Source organism: Desarmillaria tabescens (assembly GCF_030435595.1).
Source record: "Desarmillaria tabescens strain CCBAS 213 chromosome Unknown EV420scaffold_117, whole genome shotgun sequence".
NCBI classification, from domain to species: Eukaryota; Fungi; Basidiomycota; class Agaricomycetes; order Agaricales; family Physalacriaceae; genus Desarmillaria; species Desarmillaria tabescens.
Window position 1 is genome coordinate 1 of NW_026848416.1, and position 20,455 is coordinate 20,455.

The following is a 20,455-nucleotide window of genomic DNA, read 5'->3' on the forward strand; positions in this document are numbered from 1 at the left end:
CCTGCCGCTGAGAGGTCTATTCGCTTCTTGTCCCTAGCCTAGATTAGATCGGCTGATCCGCTTGTCGACGATAGCCAATCGTGATGCGACATCTAATCTAATCTCCGAGTCCAGGCCCTTTGATGACGGACGCATTGGAACATTTTCGTTTGCTTCCATCATCCATCTACTATACCCTCCCAGTCGTCTCGTCATCCCGTCCTCACCCTTTCGCCTTCTTCTGTCCATATAAATCGTTCACTTTTCACTTGTACTGCTAAACTTTACCATCCTGGCTGGCCGAACACCCAAATTCATGGACGTTTTCAATCCAAAAATTCTCGATGCCTCCATTCGAGATGTTGCATACTGCCTTTCGGATAACCAGAAAGCGGATCTACTGCTCTATGCAATGACGAGTCTGAAGTATACTAGGTATGTGTCTTTCCCCTTCCCCCATCTGCTTCACCCTGCAATCCCCCAATCCCTCAATCCCCAATTACCCTTGGACATGTTCGCCTAACGACGACTTCTGGCAGACATAAAGTTGTTATCGAAAACGCTATCCAAGCTTGCCTATCGATTCATGCTCTTTCCCCGTCAATTGTCGCCAAGGCTCGGATCCTACGTGCACGTCTACGTTTGGAGGCCGGCTCGTTTATAGGTGCTCAAGAAGGTTCTTTACTGTACCTATCTGTCGGAATTTCGCTCACAGCTGAAATCTAGACCTCCACGCAGCTCTGCTTGCAGAACCGGATAATCCAGAAGCAACTGCACTCCTACACCAACGCTCCGTTGCCGTGGAGAAGGTGAGTACCCTATCGGTTATGAACCAGGGTAATGACAAATTTCCCCCCAGCTTCTCGCTCCCACGGAACATCGGATATCTAATGAAGTCTGGCGCGAAATAGCCTTATTCCTTCCTCGTCGTGATTTGAAGACACTACTCTCAGTCCCCCATCCTTTATCGCGCGTTGCGTCTCAGCTACTTTTCCGAAAAGTCGACCTGCATTTCGGCGAGGAGGAAGGACAGTTGTTCGACGAGGGAGAAGGCAGAGAATGGGAAAAAGAAAGGGATAGAGACCAACGAACGGCCGACATCCTCACCCGCGTCATTACCGACCCTTCCTTCGCCAGCGTCGTTCGCACCCTACGGATCTTCGCCACTGTCAACAGCCACAACTCGTTCCAGACAGGAATACTGTCGAATGCCCTCCCGAAGATGATAAATCTGAGGCGGGTTCATATATCTTCGAGCGCCGACGGTGTCCTACCCGTGCTAAAGATTCTCCAATCGTGTTCACCGAAGCTGAATGGTCTCTCGCTGCATGTCCCCGATGGGCTGTTCGAGCTGAGCACCCTCACTTTGAACCATATCGCCAACTTTGCTTATCACGGTGGTGGTAGTGGTAACGGAGGGGCACAGAACCCCCATGCTTTCCTTGCCCAGCATCGTTCGACGTTACGGACGCTCTCCCTGGAGAATCAAGCCTGGACATTCCCCGTCGACGCTCTTTCGCTCCGGAACCTCACTCATATCCATTTCCTCGGACAATTCCCTCTCAATAGCCAGGCCATCGGGACGATCCTCACCCACGGCATGCAACTCGAATCCCTTTCCCTTGCCTGCCTCCTCGACTGCGCTCCTTCTTCCCAATTTCGCGTCGCTCAAGGAGAGCTTCCCTTCCTCCGACACTTTGCCTTTTCAGTCCAAGCGATGAACCGACGACTGACAGACCGCGACCTCTTCCCCGCTATAGCAGAGTTCCTGCGAGGCCGTGTCGACCTCCGCACGCTGTCGCTTCTCGTCCCCGCCGAGCCTATTCAGAAAGCTGTAGGGTTCGACGCGTCCGTGTGGGGTGTACTACCCAGTCTGACGGGTCTCAAAGGACTGGGGATCACTTACCCGAGAGATCTCGCCCCTGGTTTGGCAGCGTGGCTGATCCCTCGAAGCGTCGTGAACCTCACACTGAACGGGCTGGTAGCCGGTATGCGGGATCTCCGTCTCGGGGTACCCCCAGGCTTGAAGTTCGTCGGGCTCGATACGAGTGGGATGGGAACTGGCGAAGTTGCTGGTATCGTCGAGCAGGGCTTCCCGATGGTGAGGGTCGTGAGGGTCGGGCCGTCATATTGGACCGTGCATAGGAAGAAAAGGAGTGGTAGGAAAGGTGAAGATGGGGGCTTCGAGTTGGAGAAGTGGCCTGCGAGGAGAGCGAGGTATCATGTTAGTGAGTGGCTTGAGTGGTTTGGTTGCGAGGATGCGTTGGGCGTCGAGGATATTTATGGTATCTGAATTTGCTTTGCTTTGGATCTACTCTACATGCTGTATCATTTGGGACTGAGCCGTTAATCGTAATCTATATGTGGAACCGTATCTGTTCACAGTAGCAGCTTGAAAGTTTGCTTGATGGCGGCATCTTTTCGAGTGGATTATGTGCGAGTTTAAGCTCTTTCCTGAACAGTTCATTTGGATCCTGGAGGAAACACTGATGTTCTTTGTACTATTTATGGGATCTCAATGGTGTTGATAGGAAGTTTATCAATTATGCTGACAGAATCGGTGATAAATGAAACTGCAGCACGTCAAACGGACTTTATTACCCCCGGCCGAGATGAACTTGCACATACCCAGGTCCAACCCGCCTTCGGCCCTCCACAGAACCTCTCGTCAAAGAGTCGTACTTCGCGTCCGCGGACAATCTTATTTCGCCCATGGCTATACTAGAGGAAGATTGTTACGACCAGCCTGAGCGTATACATCTCTTCAATGACCCCGTTGCCAATGATCACCGATCATCGCTGGGCTCCAGTTGTTGATCCACCATGATTCTTGTGTACCAAGGTGTCATTCCTCTCACGACCTGAACTTGGGCACCACACAGACGACTCCCCTAGTACCTACCGACCTAGACTTCAAAGTTATCCATACTCAGGATTCTTCACGTCCACGGTCCGCCTTTCAAATCCGGGTCTGGAACACAACAGTCTCGCAAGCTACAAGGATCTTAGTGCTACGGCTATATGGACTCGATATCGTCGCTAGCCCTTGACATGCTATGGGAAAAGCTCAGAGTAGTTCCGGCTGATCGGTAGCTCGGTCGGGAAATTTTATTAGTACTGCTCGTATTATAAAGTTTAATAGGTTAGTGGTCTAATGGTTAACATGTAGTCTTCCCATCAAATGCACCCATTAAGTGAGCGTGGCCATGTTCGGGGTTCGATTTCCTGTTAATGCACTGTGGAATGAGAAACGAAATTTTGCATTTTTAATGGTCTTTTTTGCTCAGTGGATTGTAGGGTTGCGCACGAAACCTCCAGGGGGGTGGTTTTGCTACGGTAACTTACTGTTACTTACCTTATCACGTGCATTATCACATGTCTGATGCGCTGCGATTGCCGAATTTTTCCAAAACCTTTGTCTTCGTGTTTTTATACATTTTCTTGATATAATGAAGGGTAATTCAGTTGTAAAGACTAATTCTCTGTAAATGTACAATCTACATTGAAATTTTCATGTAATAGTACTGAATTGTTCTGCTCAACTACCTGTCACATGACAGGTAAGTTACCTCGACGAAAACCCCTCCGGCGAGGGGGGGGTAAGTTACCAGCAACTTACTAGTAACTTACCGGAAATACACCCAGGTGTATAAAAACCTAGTGTTTCGTGCGCAACCCTAGTGGATTGCATTGATTATCCTAGGAACAACACATGAAACCTCCAGGGGGAGTAAGTTACGGTTTCTTCCCGACCCCTCTCTATGGGGGTATTTTGATATGGTAATTTACCGTTAACCATGCACCTTGTATCATTAATTCATGTTGGCCAAGAATCGAGAGTCATACTATCGACCATGACTGGGTAGGGCTTCGCACCGTCCCGTATACGGTATACGGCCGTATAGCCACGGTACAGTGACGGGCGACGGCTGGTCCGTATACCGTACCGTCAAGGCTCTTAGAACTAGGTTGACGGTACGGTACGGGTATATAGACGGCCGTGCCGGTCGTCAATACGGCCGTTGAATAATACATACCTGATATTTCGGGCTTCGGAGCAGCTTCAGGTCCTTCCATGGGCACGTCATCATCTGCATCGTGATAAACATTGACTTTCGAGGAGGATTTCAAGTTTCCGTTGGCATCGAGGGTGCACTGATCTGTCATGATGCCCAGAATGTGGTCGTAAGTCTGCGAAAAAAAGGACAGGACCATTATATAGTAGATAGTCTTTCGTGAACTTCTCTGGCTTAAATTCAGCCGTATTTGAAAGGTGCACAGACCAGCAGAGGCCAAATTATTGCGCAACATGTGCTTGTAGTCAAAGGATGAAACGGGAGTAGAATAGAAGCAGCAGAAGCAGGAAATAGAAAGTATTCTATGCTGGTAAGGATTAGAGCTTGAGTAGAGCGAGTGAAAAAAGATCGGGTGGTAGCATTGAAGAGCTTGCGGTGCCAGCACATCATGGTACAATGTTAAGTGTATGGCAACCACGCGTGCAGCATGATCTGATAACTAAGTAAGGCCGGCAAGCGGCAAGACCCGCTACCTTGTCACAGACAGACGGAAACGGCCGACAAGTCAAGATAGTAGTGAATTTTGTAGTTCAATAGTATATACAGATTCAATATATATAATTTTTTTTTTTTACTGCTAGTAGAACAAGGGATGCCAGTCGCCTACTGAATGACACTGCACAACGTCAGCGGAGGGTACACATTGAGTAGGAAGAGACTCACATAGCACCCAAGAACGTGTTCATGTTGGGATCGAAGTGAACCTTGTAACTGGGCCGGATGCCACGTACAATGTGATCTAGTACGTGTTTGAGCCTTTTCTCTCGGCGGTCGGGAGAGAAGCAAGTGCTTTCGGGGTGGAGAGGATCATAGTGGAGGGCACCCAAGTGGTTGTTGTACGAATCGTACACACGTATGGTAATGTTTGGGCGATTGGGACAGGGTGTTTTTCTGTTCAATTTATGCTTTAGTATCATAATACAGCGAGTAGAAGCAGAAACTCATGCGATAGTGCAAGTCATCATCTGAAACCCTTCGCCCTCCAATGCCTGCCGCTCGCGACTCAGAGCATCGATCAAACCATTCAGCCCTCCGCGCATGAAAGGGAACTCAGCACTCCACTGATTGTAGACATAAGCCATGAACGACATTTGAGCTAGAGGAGATGTAAATGTAAGTTATTGAAGGTGAGGGTGGGTACTGTACCAAGGTGATGATTGTAAAGAAGGCTTGATCAGGTATGCTTAGTCATCGCTGAGCTGTTCTGAGAGACCCGAAGACTCGGTGCAAGTAATATGAGGCAACCAACCAGCTCACTGCAGAACATAGAATGAAGGAAAGTACGCACAACTGTTAGCTGCATGTAAACACGATCAAGAGGTCATTACCTGAATATTACACACGAGGATTCTCTGAAGTACCGTAGTGAGGGATGTCAGTTTCTGAAGGAGGGGGACGTTGGACGATCGGAAATATACACACCTCTAAGGGAACAGTGTGTTAGCAGTTGAGGTCAGATATCGGGACCTTCGAACAGCTCGTGATAAAACCAAGGGAGCACTGTCTTGCCGGAGGAAAGCAGAAGGCAGGGTCAACGTCGTTAGCATGAACATGATCGACATGGATAATACAATGTACTCACTTAACCGTAAGACGCAAACGTTGTGTATCGGTTTTCCTGCTAAATACACAACAGGAGCACTCGCAGAGGTGGGTTGCGACTGATACAAGCAATGGTCTCCGAGGTATTTCAAAATGCATGTGGATAGAACAGTGAAAGCGACAAAAGTGTTTTTAAAGTGCAAGACTATCAATATATACACAACCTAACAAATATATAAGCATTCAACAGTGCGGATGATAAGAAGAGGTACTCATGCATACACTATATAAAGGACACAATCAGACCGGTCTTCAACAAGGATTCCCAACCAGGTGTTACGGGGGAATGAACCTTCAAGGGATTGGAATGGTGTAAGGTTAGCTTGGAAATTGTTGCACACCCGAGAGCTCGATGTCGGGACTTCAACATATGGCATATATACACGATATCCGCATCCTTCCGAAGATCCCAGCATAAGAACGTGATATCAACCAACCGCGGAAGAAACTTTGGATTGGATTGTAGCTCGCCAAAAAGGCGAGTGCAGAAGAATGGGCAAGTGAGATGAAGCGACTCGATATTAGGAAGATGGCGTAGTAGTCCAATTGACGCGTTATCATGGAAATCAAAATTATGCACGGAGTCGGTATAGGAAATTTTGAACGTCGTAATACCGTAATTCGGTAACGATATGCGAGGCCAAGCAGGGTCGAGTATATTGCCTTCGTATGACAGTGACAATGTACGCAAGTTATCAAGACGGAGGAGGGACCACACCAATGGTAGTCCATTGGAGGACTCGCCATATCGAAGAGTAAGACTTGCAACCGTGGGTAGCTCAATGATACGTTCGAACTGCTCGACGTCTGCATCACACGTGATGTCTAGTCTGCACAGGTTGTTCATGAGGGGCAGAAGGTCCAACGCGGCGGATGCTTGGTCGTACAGCTGAAAACGGAATTCCTCCAAGCGCTGTAAAATAGAGGGTGATACCGTCAAGGCATGGAGGGGGACGTCAAATACGGACAATGACCGGAGGTTTGGTGCGAACGATAATGACGAGAGTATAACGTTGGTGTTCGAATGCCAAAGAAGGGCATGAACACGTTAAAAGTTGATGAAGAACAAGGTGACATAACAGACAATTCACGAATGGTCTTCTTCATCTGCTGACGCAGAACTAACACACGGATGGATTCCAGCGAAGCGCTAAACGACTCCCTCCGAACAGAAGCGATGAAGTAATGTATCACCTTTTAAATTGAACAGCTAAGTCGACGCGAACAGTAAAATCACGTACCTTAAATGATACTAGACACAGAGAACCACCCACTGTATCCTCTGCGAGGGAACCCATGATGACTGACCACCCAGTATACGACCTGATATCAATAGGGTCAAGAGCATATCATCTGGTCGTCGCAATGTACTCCTGGCGATGCTCTGCAGGCACGATGTAATTCCTAGTAGCGGCATCCATGTCAGAAGTCGACTGAAAATAATCAGACATGATAAAAATTAAAAACTAAATTAGGACTCACCTTTGGCTTGAACATCCGCGAGGTCGTTCTCAGCTCTGCAGCCCCCAATTCATGAATAATTATCATATCATTGGGAACACCAGAAGTCTTAAGATGCTGCGCATGCTGAAGCACCGAAATCCCGGCATCCCAGTCCTCTTGAAAAGGCGTACCTCGAGAACGAGTGAAATGTAGTACCCATTTAAGTTTGGCCAACGGCTTAGGATTAGCCGCGTGATAATCACCGACGCCCGACAACTTGTTGAGCCGAGCAGCAGCGCTACTCGCAACCGCAACAAAAGTGAAAATGCCTGGAGTGGGCGAATTCAGCCTACGTCCACCACTGTCCCGAGGGTCCTGCAAACATAGATAGTCAACGTTGTCGATACGTTGCCATACCAGGATATCCTTCAGTCGGTTACATCCGACGTAAGCATCAGTACGAAGAAGAGCATCTCGTCGAAAGCCCAAACCGAAGGTATCGGTCATGATGGAAAGACAAGAAAGAGAGCACATGCAAAGAATAGATAAGCGAGCCAATCCAGTCGACAGACAGGGGGAGGGGGGAAAACACGGAGGTCATCGACCTAGTCCAAATATTGTTGCAAACTGCGTAAATTATACAGTGTAACCTATGAATGAGGGTAGTAAAACTCGGTTAGAAAATCAAGACAACCAAGGGGCACGTCAGAAATGAGTGTATCAACCCAAGATAAACAGTGTCTAAGAAACAAATGCTCCGCAATAGAACTCCTATACCCCTCAGGCCCGTCTCCATCGGTCATCTCGATGCAATGAGCTTTTGCAATGTCCACCAGTTCAGCCAAGGGCATCCTCTCAAACTCGGCATTCACTATACGGAGCAAGTAAGACGGCTCGTCAGCGAAGGACACATAACGCAGGCGGTCGAGTCGGTGCTGAGCCCCTACAACAGTCGATCATCTCTTGTTGCGATCGACGTGAGGAGCAAATACACGTGAATAACAGGACAATGCAGAAGGGCTAACCTGCTCTATGACGCCCGAAGAGATGACGGACGCAACACAGAATACATGAGGAAAAACCCGTGAGGTCCTGCAGACCTGCATATAGTCATGACAAAGCGAGCCTCTTCCTCCTGTGCAGAGTCCTGCCAGCATATGCTCCATGATCCGCTCACGATACAGTTCATGACCCCCACACGTAGTGTTAACGACCAACCCATGGCCAAACAGATTGCAGACGACAACGTCGTTGGACGCAAGCGGAATGAACTGAGCTGACGCGGGGTTACAAAGGCTATGGTATGTATGTATCCATTAACCTATGCAAATGCGTTCGATGCCCAGAGGCATCTAGAAAAGATGGCTTGAGGTAATAAAAGAAAATGATTAAAACGAACATACAAGGATGGTCGGTGGCATAGGATGCCAGCTGAGAAAACCAATCAAAACCAAGAACAATATCCGTTGACAGATCCTCCTCGATTATGAATGAAAGTGAACACTGATGAACAAACAGTTCCATATTGACTGTGACAGAAATTGGCATACAACCAGGAACATGCACAACTGGAGAACGCTGAGAGATGGGTGACTGAAGACATATCGAATAGGTGTATCGCTCCTGTTCGATGATGCAGGTGGGGTTCGCCATAAACGGGAGTACAGGCACCGCACCACGGGAAAAGTACATGCCAAATAAGAAAACAATTTCCATGCCACAAAAAAAATAGGGGGCACAGGAGCTGGCTGGCACACTGCTTTTTACCGCCAAACGGAAGCACAATAGGGACATACCCATAACCCACTACCAAGGTAGCGGGAATGACGGTTATTTTTAGATACATACACGGCCGTCGATTACCGTATGACGGCCGTGTTTATACGGTTGCTAACGGGATATGGGATGTCCGTATACCGTCCGTCTCTGGGCAAATTATTTCGCCAGACGGAACGGGTATGGTACCCGTACGACGGCACCCGTATAACCGTACTATACGGTAATGGTGCGAAGCCCTATGACTGGGATGGGACGCAGTATCTTGTGGGCAATTCTGTTGACGAGGTATTCAATACGCCAGACAAACAGCCAAGATAACATCTGCAAAACCAGAGTACTGCGGTATTCACCCATTTGGCTCGTTCGTATGAAATCTTTCCTTTATTATGCGCCCTAAGATCTACTTCGGCCTACCATTCTTAATATTATGAGTCATTCTGCGTGCCATGTTCAGCCGACATCGGCGGACTTACCTTGAAAACGCGGCGAGGTTTACTTGACGCCCACGTTCGTTCTCTAGTGGCGGTTCCACAAGGTTCCACAGTCAACTGAACATCTGCTGAGACGCTGGAGAATCCAGTGAGATCATGGGCCACAAGTCAAATCCAGTATATGCATCTTTTCTTCAGCAATACCTCCACACGTCATACATCCTTCAGGTGCATTCAGAATCACTGCTTGGGCTTGGAGTAAATCTCTCTCACCGAACGAGTACCGTCCTACGGCTCGCCTCCACTTTGAGTCGATTACAGCTTACAATTTCATGTAAGCGGGTTCATCATTGTGCTTCTAGGTCATCGCCTAACATGGATGGACGAAGTGCAGAGGAGCGCACCACGAAAGCCAGACCCGGACTTCAACAACCTCATATGCTTATCCTAGGTAAAAGGCTCGTTAAGGAAGAAACGAGAGGTTCCCATTTGACAGCCGAGTCTGGTGTAAGAAAAGAAGCGCCGGCGTGGTCCGACCAATCTATCATGGAGCTTCTACAAGACGAAGCAAAACCTTCTGGTTGTAGAGTCCATCCGTGCCGGACTGGGTTGGAAAAATGATAAAAGCTACCACGGACGCAGCGCCAGGTACTCGCTCGAGCCGATGAAAGGCTTTCGTATCCAAATGTTTGAGAATCATTTTACATGTATATTCATTGCATTAGTGGTGTAATGGTTAACATGTGGTCTTCCCATACTGCGAAAATTTCATTCCATGGCCGCATTCGGGGTTCGATTCCCAGCTAATGCACTAAGTAGGGACGTGAGGTAGAATGTTTTGGCAGGGCTTTGTTAAGAATCAGGGTATTTGTGCTAATACACGAGTTAATGAGTACTCGAGTAAAACCCAAGTCGTGAGCGAGGATGTCCGAAAGCCGAGTTCCAACCACCAAGAGGGATCTGTAAGGGTGCTAACAAGCGCTAGGCGTAGTTAACGAGGGCGTCAGCAAGCGCTAGGCGTAACTGACTGGGTCTCCGAAAAGCGCTAGGCGTAGTCGGAAAGCAATTGATTGGCAAGCGCTTGGCGTAACCGATCAGAGATGCTTAGTTCACACAATTAAGTGGACTTCGAAGATGAGTAAAATAGATCAAGAGATCCTAATACAACGGTAAAGACAATATTTATATGCTACTAGTAAGGCATTGAGTCATTATAATTCTACAATATTCCGTAGTATTCTAGTATCAGCAAGAAGAACAGAGAAAGTAAGAGAAAATAGTAGAAAGTATCAGTAAGCCGAGGTCAAGACCGAGAAGGCCGAGAGTAGGCATGTGTTGACTCATGTACAGGCTGAAAAATACACGAGATCCATAACAGGCTTCTCGATGGTGAGGGTCGTAAGGGTCGGGTCGTCGTATTGGACAGTGCATAGGAAGAAAAAGAGTGGTAGGAAAGGTGAAGATGGAGGTTTCGAGTTGGAGAAGTGGCCTGCGAGGAGAGCGAGGTATCATGTTAGTGAGTGGCTTGAGTGGTTTGGTTGCGAGGATGCGTTGGGCGTCGAGAATATTTATGGTATCTGAATTTTGTTTGCTTTCCATAGGATCTACTCTACATGCTTGTATCATTTGGGACTGAACCGATAATCGTAATCTATATGTGGAACCATATCTGTTTGCAGTAGCGGCATGAGCTTTGCTTAAATAATGTCAGCATCTTTTCGAATGGATTAAGTCTACATTTAAGCCCTTTCTTGAACAGTTCGTCTTCATCATGGAGAAACAGTGATGTTCTTTGTACTATTTATGGAACCTGAATTGTGTTGATAGGAAGGTTTATCAGTTGTGCTGACAGAATCAGCGATAAATGACAGTGCAGCATGTCAAGCGGACTTCAAACTTCGATACTTATATCTCTCTATCGACCCTGCCGTCATTGATCAGCGCTGGGTTCCAGTTGTCGCTCCGTCGTGATTCCTGGGTACGATAGTTTCCTTCTTCTTACGACATGGCCCCTCAGCTTGAGCCTCATGCCTACCGACCCAAACCTCGCTACGTATACTCGATATCGTCGACCGAGATGTCAATGCTAGGGAAAAGGTTCCAGTTGATAATCGGTAAAAGCGGAGGGCCGGATTGGTTTCTGTAATTCGAGTGTTGATACCATGGAATTGACTCCCCACCGTCATGGACTTGTGGTGTAATGGTTAGAATGTGAGCTTCTCATAAGGGTGTCGGGGTTCAATTCCTCGGTAGTGCAATGACATGATCTGTTTCCCCCTTAAATTTTTTATGTAAATGTATGATATAAGACGGCTTTAGGCCTTCGCAGTGCTCGGACGAAACCTCTAGAGGGCGGTGGTTAAAAGACGGTTTTGTTACATAGGGTTGGGCACGAAACCCCAGGTTTTGATACACCGGGGTTTATTCCCGGTAAGTTACCGTCACCACGGGTAACCCACGGGTGCTCAAGAGCAAGCCCGTACCCTTACCCAGTCATACCCATACCTCTTCTGTGGGTATTGGCAGGTATTTTGAGGGTATGATGGGTCACGGGTATATGACTCGTAAATGCAAGTTCGGTTTGAAATAAATGACATGATGAACTACAGTCTATACTCAAGTAACCCTCCTTCATATGAAATCATGCCGCACCCCAGGTCCTGCTTCAGCCTAGAATTATCCACAACGTGAGTAACAGAATACCCATTTTACCATACCGCGTACAACGGACATCGGTAGTCTTAGCTTGAAACACGGCGAGGGTTATGTTTGTTCTCTAGTGGTTCTCCGTGGTTGTACAGTCAACTAAAAATATGTTGAGACGCTGTAGAATCCGGTGAGAGACAAGACGAGAAATCAAACCAAGTATATGCTTCTTTCCTCAACCACTTCTGTACGTTCTAGACCCTTCGATTACGGTTTACAATTCCATGCCAGCAATTTTGCCATCGTTTTCCCAGTACATTTCCTAATATGGACGGACAAAGCGCAGAGGAACGTACCACAAAAGCCAAATTGAAATTTCAACAGCCTCGTATGCTTCTTATCCCCAGGTAACAGGATCGTCAGGAAACAGCGAGAGAAAGGTCTGGTACATTCCCATTTGACCTGAGCCGAGTCTGTCGAAAAGAAAATAAGCGCTGCCGTGGTTCAACCATCTGCCATGAAACTTCTACAAGCTGAGGCAAAAACCAAGAGACTAGCAAGAATAAAGGTAAAAACCTTCTGGTTGTAGAGTCATCAAGTATTTCTTGTAGACCATAAGTTATAACCTACGATAACGCATCTGTTCTGTGTCCGGATTAGCACATCCTTTTGCCCTTTAAAATGATAAAGGCCGTCACGGATGCACAGTGTCAAGCGGTAGGAAGAAAAAGACAGGTTTGATGTCCACTGAGATCATTTTACATAAGAGACAATATCCTTCATAACTTGCACTGCATTAGTGGTGTAATGGTTAACATGTGGTCTTCCCATATAGCTCACGAGTGTTGGTCTGGCCGCGTTCGGGGTTCGATTCCCCGCTAATGCATTTGCTGTGGGGTAGAATTTTGTTATTTTTATTAGCTGCTCGCTCAGTGGATTGTATCGAAGCGCACGAAGGGTAAATTACGGTATCTTACCGACCTCTCCCTGAGGGGGTGTTTTGATACGATAATTTACCGTTAACCATGTACCTTTTCTGATTCATTCATGCTGGCCAGGAATTGAGACTCGTACTATCAACCATGACCTGGACGAGACAGTATCTTGTGGGCAAATTTGTTGAGGAGGTATTCAATACGCGAGACAGACAGCCAAGATGACGTGCGAAACCCGAGTACTGCGGTATTTACCCATTCGGCTCGCTTCCTCCCGCCGGTAGCGGAGAAACTGTACGTCAAGCGGCGGTGGCGACAGACGCAAGTTATTACGAAAACGCTGGTAGATGCGCATTGCGCAGTGTATTCCCCAGAGCGCAGCAACGAAAATCCCGTCGATCATACATTCGGGTTTGAAATGCGATTGTGTAAGAGAATCCCTAGTACATTAGGCCCGAGAGATAAATATAAAGTAGGTATAACGAGGGGCTTTGCATGAATAAGCGAGGGGGAGGTCCATCCAACATTCATTTTCCTTCAATTGCGACGCGACATATCGAACAGAAACCCGGCGATTCTAGGCGAATATAGAAAAAGGGATAGACTAGAAGAATACGCATAGGGCTCCACCAAGGCCGGCGACCAGCGCTGCACCTATACCCACGAGAGCTCTCCACTCTACCAACGTTGGCAACGCACTCGACACAGCCGCAAAGGTCGTCACGAAACCCTGTGTTGGATTTGGCGATCCGCTTACCGTGACGGTAGGAGCGGCACTGTCTGGCGTGGGTGTCGAACCAGACGTGGAGGTAGCGGTACTTGAAGAATTGAGAACGCTAAACCGGGGAGAGGTGGTATACATGACCCCATGTGTAGAGTTGAGGAATAGTAGGAAATAGTCGTCGGCTGCTGGGATGTCTTCGAGGTATACGTTTAATGACGACGGCGAGGCTTTGTCGGCGGGGACTAACAGAAAAGTGAGGCTTATATGACAGGGAAACGACTTATTCACACGCACCTGTGCTGGCGATGTATGTCAGACCATCCTCACTGAGCCTCGTCATCTCGACATCGAACGAATCGACTCCGTCCTAGCACTCCCTTCTCCCAGGATATCACATTCACAGCGCCGTTCCGCCATTGCGCACCTTCCGTGGGCTCAGATATCATAAAATACGCTATTGCCACGTATCAGTAACAAAACGCATCAAGGCGGGCAAGCGGAACTCACCAGAGGCAGCGGTGGCGAAGACGAGGGGTATAGGCAAGACATTTGATAACCGCATCTTTGGTCTTTTTGCGTGGGGTCGTATATGGGTATGTCGAGGAAGGACAGAAAAAGGAAATCGTGAATGAAGGAGCGAGCGTCGGCGATTCGAGAAGGAATAGGCGGGCGCAGCAGCGTGGGCGGGATAGAGGGAAGGAGAAAAAGAGGAGAAACGTGACGGATTGATTGCCTCGACAGTTTGTTTGGTTGTGTTGTCGTTTCAGGGGTCAACTCCTAATGGAAAACGCCAAGCCTCATGACGTCGATTGGTACACATCTTCCACCGGCGCGAGATAAGAATCTGCGCTCGACGTCGACGCGGAACTCGCTAGGAAACTGGAATTTCTCGATTTTACTTTGGTTGAACACGACAGTTATCTGGTCAAAATGTATCCGCGGGGAGCTGAGACCGGTGAAACATCTGCGGTTGCCGGCGGCGCGCTTTTGCAGCCAATCAACGATGCGGGGCTGGAATCATGTTTCTAACTCTTCATGTTTCCTCCCATACGGTCAACTCGTCAGTGATAAGGATCGAACAGCACATTATCTTTGCCCGATTCGATGATCGATGAGGCGCTGACTTCTGCTTCCGCGCCAAAGCTGAGCGCTAGCGGGCGAGCGCAGGCTCCGAACCCTGGATGACCGCTTGTAGCTATGACTATCTGATCACTAGTACTATGGCTTGAGACCAACAGATATTGCTTCTGATTTTAATTCCCTCTGCGTAACTATGAGACTGTCCTGATGTATCCCTTCATATATCTGGGATGGCAGGTGTTCTTCTGGCATCAGCCTGACCAGCACCAGACATTACTCTTTCTTGTATAATGAGGGTACTGGCACTTCCAACAGCTAATACTTTCCAACCAGCGTCCAACAAAGACCCGGACCCATCATCCGAATCGCGGACTGCTTCTCTCGGGGATTCCTTCAGCCGACCGGACATTCGAATGGTGCGTCTTCCCTTTCCTTTGGCATCATTAATCCGACTATAGACTCCGAAGGCGACGCTATGCCGTGCCCAGAAATGAACGACAGGCAAAGCATGAAGACCCGGCACATTAGCTACCTTCAGTCTTTCCGGTCAGAGAACCATTTCGCTAACGCAAAAAGCAAAAGACAACGATATGTATCTGATGATACCTCGAGAGGGATTCGAACCCTCCCAATTTTGCCGCCAAGTCCACAGCGCGAACACTTGGTAATAAATCAATCATCAACTCATTATTCTACCCCACAGCCTTAGCCGGTGAAACGTACGCTCGTGCTCTCTCCGCCACGACCGCCAACCAACCGGTGACCACACCGATCCTCGCGGTAAATATCAATGCCCCTTGCTTTCTGCTCCAGATTCGAGCTGAGGCTCCCGAGCCATGGATGATCATTTTCTACCAGAACAAGGTCTCTTACTACCAGTGGCTTTTAACCTGACGGTTGTCACTGCAGCCAAGTTTCATCGTTTAGCGGATCGGACATTGTAATGGTCCGTCTTCCCTCCTTCCTTTACCTTACTTATATAATTCGAACATAGATTCTGAATGCACCGCGCATAAAAACCTCTGCCCCCCAAAATGACTGACACAAAAAACGTTTCAAGCGGACGATTCGTCATTGACTCATCGTTCTGATCAGTGCACCATTTAAGAAGTCAAAAATAGCACCGAGTGATAGGAACATGCATGCTTCGAGAGGGATTCGAACCCTCCCAGATTTCACCCTACCGCCAACTCTACAATATCGACGGTGGTTACTCCTTCCTAGGCCTCATAGCCAGTATTACTATTATCCCAGACCGGTAAAGCATACGTTTGCGCTTGACACGCCAACCGACCAGCAACAGCACCAACCTTGCGGCGGATACAAGCAGCTCCTGATCTCAAGTTTCCCGGCGTAACCATGATGATCCGTTCATATTTTTTGGGACACAGGTTTTTCTGGTACCATCCTTTCTCGAACGAGGACGTCTACACTTCCCTACAGCTAAATTTCCGAACGTCAGAATAACAAAATCACAGGTGCTTCTCTCGAGGGACTGCTTCAGCCGAACGAACATCATAATGGTCTGTCCTCTCTCTTTCCTTTCACCCCTCGACCTGATGAATTAGACCATATATTCCACATGAAAACCTGCGCCGTGCCCAAAATGAATGACAGACACAACATGTTGAACGAGGACGCCTCTTCCACACATTACTTACATTACCTTCAGTCCTTCTGGTTAGAGAACCAATTCTCCAATAGAAACAATCAAAAGATCGAACGTGATCCCTGATAATGCCTCGAGAGGGATTCGAACCCCCTCAATTTTGCCGCCAAGTCTACAGCGTGAACACTTGGTAATAAATCAACCATCAACTCTTCATTCGACCTCGTAGCCAATGGCGCGTAAAATCCACGTTTGCGCTCTCTCCACCACGTGCACCAACTAAAAAGCGAATCCTAGCAGTAAATATCGCCATCCCTGACTCTCTACCCAGGTTTCGAGCTGAGGCTCCCGAGTCATGACTGCCTATCTTACCGGGGCAAGGTCTGTCACTATGTTACCACCAGTGGGTTTAAACCTAACCGGTCCTATTGCAGCTAGGCCTTATCGGCAGATGGAATCTTGGATACTGACCACTGTTCTCGAATTAGCAGCGACAGAGAACCTTACATTCGTACCGCGGCACTTCCTACCTTGGGCATGGTCCCGGAATACGTCGTCTGATCATAAATTTTAATTGTACCTCCACCTTCTTTCTTACCTTCAGCTTCAATTTGTTAATCAGAGTTTAGAGCTCGAATACGAACGTTGTACCCGAAAAGACAGACAAATCATGTAAAATATGGAGCCACGTTGAACAACGAGGCCATGCAGTCACAGATCCCGCCTGCCGGCTTCAACCTTTGCTTACAGGTCCGCGTCCTATAATTTTCCTGTACAGCATCCCAATACTGCTGTATCTTATTTCTATATTCAGCCGACTCCGCAGGAAAGCTGTAACCAGTTGTCTTCTGTGATGACTCCTATTTCAAGTCCCATTTGCGCAGGAAATTGTGCTCACCATAAGCCTTAGGTCCTTTACGAGACCATAACGAAGGTTCTACTTCGCAGGTAGGAAAAATGCCCTCCAGTCAGTTATTCCCAAATCTCACCATAGAAAACATCAAGTTTGATGCTATAGCAGTTCGGTTCCATTCGCTCGCCCTCCTGGAAATATCTTGGCTCAGTAAAAGGTAGTCTACACTGCTTCTCAGGTCCAGTGATTGAAGATCCTAAAGTCGGCCTGCGCTTGACTTTGCGTGTATCAGAGATCCGTCCTCAGGATGGTTTTCTTTCTTTTTTTCTTCCTCTTTAAATTAGTCGGCTCGCTAATCCACTCTTAATTAACAGACGTTTCATCCGAGCTCATAGTACCCTTAATTACGAACCTCGAAGCGTCGCGAACACACCGCTCAAGGGATCCTCCACTAGTCTATCCAATGCACAGAAGACACATAGCCAAGGCCCAAGATTCCGCACGGGCGCCACATCAAGATCGTCAATCCGCAAAGTACCCTCCTAAACATCAGCACTTCGGATAAAGGATAAGGTCGAAACATAGTGAAAACCTCTCCACGGGACTAGCTAACGATAGATGATATGGGGTGTTCTACCTACCACTCCGGGATCGTGACTGATAAAGTTTGTTTTCCGCACAGGTACTACATCAACCGCAAATCTTCCGAGTCGATGACGCTCGCTTCTCCACGGGCACTCCTGGCAGGTGACATCAGTCATAATGCAAGGAAAACAACTGGAATAACGATGAAGTTCTGACCTAGGCTTTTCAGTCGCACCGGAATTCCTCGGCTTTGCCTTTAAGGACAATCCCCACACATTTCCTGTGGTCAAAAGCAAGGGTCAAATCTTCCTCTGTTATCCACCCATTTTCACCTGCTTTTTATCCGACCCGAAATAGCCACTGACCATGAGTAGGATCCGTCTCTAGTTAGGTCCAGCCGCCCCCTCGATGCCTTATCATGATCATGATCATCAGCCCGCTGTAGGATAATAATAAGCGAAGTTTCTCCGTCTGTGACCCACAGCCGATTTCCGAGTTTCCGAACCTACTAGGCGAGGACAGCTAGCTCATTTGAGTTATCTTGCTGAAGTCAGAAGACACAGGGCTCAAGTAAGTAGCCCCCCATCCCTTCGCTTTTCATTATGTTTTTAATTGACCATCAATTAAGACTGGCCGAGCCTAATAAATAACGCCCTCGAGGACCCATCAACTCCGTCGACCACTGGCAGTAATAATATCCCATATTTCTCAGGTCCCATGCTCGTCCTATAAAGACGCACCCACATCGTACAAGCTCTTGTATCGCGTCGAGATGTCCTCCCTCCTTCCATCACTCGGAAAGACTCTCGGAGCAGTGTACATCGGCGCAACGCTCTCATCCATGTCAGTCGGGTCTCTGCATAACCGTAACCGGCTACCTCGGCTAACACTCCCATCGGTAGCTTACTCGGAATAACCGCTCTCCAGGCTGTCATATATTACAAGAAGTTTCCCAATGACGCATGGTATTACAGATATTCCGTAGGTACTCCTTCCTTCCATTTGGACGTTTAATTGAGGTTTATTAGGTAGCCGCACTCTGGTCTGCTCGCCCACCTGGATTTTTGATGATCCCTGAATTGACTTTCGCTTATTCAGGATCCTCGATTTGCTTCATGTAGCTTTGAACACGCACGCAATATATTTCTACCTCATTGATTCGTTCGGCAATTATCTAGCACTTGATCACGTCATCTGGTATGTCTCGAATCCCTTTCACTCTTGTTGCACTGTTTGCCTCCACCGCCTGTAGGAGCTTTAAGGTGGCAATCTTTCGTTCAGTTTTCCCAGTGATCATCTCTAGCTGATATGTCGTCCTCGCAGCTCCAGATTTTGATTAATGTGCGTCCTTTGATATAATCCCCATTTCTGAGCTCAATTCCTTCACAAACAAGGTTATAATTGTCGTCGGCGTTCAAGCGTTGGTACCGACTCCACTCCCTCTTTGAATATAATCCGAAACCTTTTCTTGTTATAGACTCTACGCAGTACGACTGTGGAAAAGTTCGTCCGTTTTTTCTCCCTACGATAGCCTTAAACAAAGTGTCATTACCCTCAGTCGGACACCATTTTCACTGTTTCGTACCTTGGTTTGTTGTAAGTTTATTTTCATGTCAGTCCGCAGCCCATTCTCATCATTCCGCGACACAGGTGCTGGTTATTGCTGGTGGCTGCGGTAATATTCCTTCTCACATTCGTACTGGACATCTCGGTTGATATGTTTTTCAAAGCTACTGGGATAGGCGAGTCGAGTCATTCTACTGGTACTTCGCATTAGTCTCATGGAAGCACGTTAGTTATGACATACGATGCGTAAGCCAAAGACTCTCTGTGCAGTCTACTCCGATTAACACGATACTAGATATACATTATCACATGTATCCCTTCTTCCTACCATTTCTGTGAGCGCATACAGATAACGTATGCTCTCGATTATTCCTAACTCCGACCAGAAGACAGTCGACGGGACCTTTGCAACAACGACCTCTGTCGATTTTATTATCTCTGGAGCGATGTTCTATTACCTGCACAAGAGCACAACCATCACCAAGTTTGAGAGGTCAGCCCATTCCATCCAGGCTTCGTAAACTGCGTTCTCAAAGTTGTTACATATTTCAGTACGATATCACTCATCCTCTCCTTGATGCGCGTGGTTGTGATATCCGGATTAGTTACCAGGTGTGGCATCATCGCTCCATTTTAGATGAAAGTCTGACGATACCGAAGTACCTGCTCGCTCTTGGCTCTGATGACGGTACTGTTGGTACTTCTTTTCTCAGGAACAGAGGCTCATCTCTATCAAGTTCATTGCATTTCCAAACACTCTAATATTCTTCGCCATCGGATTCATTCTACCCAAATGTACGTCGCCTTCTACTTCGTCTTCATACCAACTAATGATCTGCAGTGTATATAAACTCGCTACTAGCAATGTACGCTTTCTCTCTAGTCTGACACGCAGCTAACTAACTTGCACAGGCTGAACGCGCGGGATAAGCTCGTCAAAGGATCCGAAAGTCATGGTACTCCACAAGTCCTTCGGCTCACCTCTGAGAACTATTCCGATATGGGAATGATGGAAAGGGTGGGTACAGCCTTCCCGTGCAGTGTATTTATTATGCTGATATTCTCTATGCAGGGCATTGACATGTCGCTTGCGGAGATACCTGGAGTAACAGCGCTGGACAAAATTTAAATAGTGAATTGCCATAGA

At 47.6% G+C, this 20,455-nt stretch overlaps 5 protein-coding genes and 2 non-coding genes across 7 annotated transcripts; 4 read left to right on the top strand and 3 right to left on the bottom strand.

Moving 5' to 3' along the window:
- Positions 1-158: 158 nt before the first annotated feature.
- EV420DRAFT_1589034 (uncharacterized protein) lies at positions 159-2,394 on the top strand. Its single transcript, XM_060474881.1, has 4 exons — positions 159-414; positions 519-655; positions 706-788; positions 839-2,394. The coding sequence occupies exons 1-4, from the start codon at positions 296-298 to the stop codon at positions 2,270-2,272; spliced, it is 1,773 nt and encodes a 590-aa protein (XP_060322445.1). The 5' UTR covers positions 159-295; the 3' UTR covers positions 2,273-2,394.
- Positions 2,395-3,137: 743 nt separating this feature from the next.
- EV420DRAFT_1753602 (uncharacterized protein) lies at positions 3,138-4,435 on the bottom strand (the record flags this gene model as incomplete). The annotated part of the gene is made up of 5 exons (XM_060480460.1): positions 4,017-4,435; positions 3,856-3,943; positions 3,610-3,636; positions 3,335-3,392; positions 3,138-3,215 (listed from the first exon to the last, which is right to left on the bottom strand). Exons 1-5 carry the CDS (start codon positions 4,288-4,290, stop codon positions 3,138-3,140), a joined length of 525 nt encoding a protein of 174 aa, XP_060322446.1. The 5' UTR covers positions 4,291-4,435.
- Positions 4,436-6,829: 2,394 nt separating this feature from the next.
- EV420DRAFT_204558 (uncharacterized protein) lies at positions 6,830-7,700 on the bottom strand. The gene is made up of 3 exons (XM_060481198.1): positions 7,140-7,700; positions 6,899-7,090; positions 6,830-6,851 (listed from the first exon to the last, which is right to left on the bottom strand). The coding sequence occupies exons 1-2, from the start codon at positions 7,632-7,634 to the stop codon at positions 7,007-7,009; spliced, it is 579 nt and encodes a 192-aa protein (XP_060322447.1). The 5' UTR covers positions 7,635-7,700; the 3' UTR covers positions 6,830-6,851; positions 6,899-7,006.
- A 2,328-nt stretch (positions 7,701-10,028) lies between these two features.
- EV420DRAFT_t294 lies at positions 10,029-10,121 on the top strand. Its single transcript has one exon. It is a non-coding gene; the product is annotated as a tRNA-Gly (tRNA).
- Positions 10,122-12,749: 2,628 nt separating this feature from the next.
- On the top strand, positions 12,750-12,842 carry EV420DRAFT_t295. The gene has a single exon. It is a non-coding gene; the product is annotated as a tRNA-Gly (tRNA).
- Positions 12,843-13,118: 276 nt separating this feature from the next.
- On the bottom strand, positions 13,119-14,383 carry EV420DRAFT_1589054 (uncharacterized protein). The gene is made up of 4 exons (XM_060474882.1): positions 14,123-14,383; positions 14,011-14,069; positions 13,910-13,982; positions 13,119-13,857 (listed from the first exon to the last, which is right to left on the bottom strand). The coding sequence occupies exons 1-4, from the start codon at positions 14,175-14,177 to the stop codon at positions 13,496-13,498; spliced, it is 549 nt and encodes a 182-aa protein (XP_060322448.1). The 5' UTR covers positions 14,178-14,383; the 3' UTR covers positions 13,119-13,495.
- A 4,131-nt stretch (positions 14,384-18,514) lies between these two features.
- EV420DRAFT_1652212 (uncharacterized protein) lies at positions 18,515-20,437 on the top strand (the record flags this gene model as incomplete). Its single annotated transcript, XM_060478617.1, has 19 exons — positions 18,515-18,585; positions 18,645-18,723; positions 18,771-18,784; positions 18,841-18,939; positions 18,995-19,004; positions 19,066-19,083; positions 19,137-19,166; positions 19,220-19,249; positions 19,301-19,338; positions 19,393-19,505; positions 19,539-19,554; positions 19,604-19,643; positions 19,695-19,801; positions 19,861-19,920; positions 19,969-19,996; positions 20,046-20,103; positions 20,150-20,174; positions 20,221-20,326; positions 20,381-20,437. 19 exons carry the CDS (start codon positions 18,515-18,517, stop codon positions 20,435-20,437), a joined length of 999 nt encoding a protein of 332 aa, XP_060322449.1.
- Between the last annotated feature and the right edge of the window lie 18 nt (positions 20,438-20,455).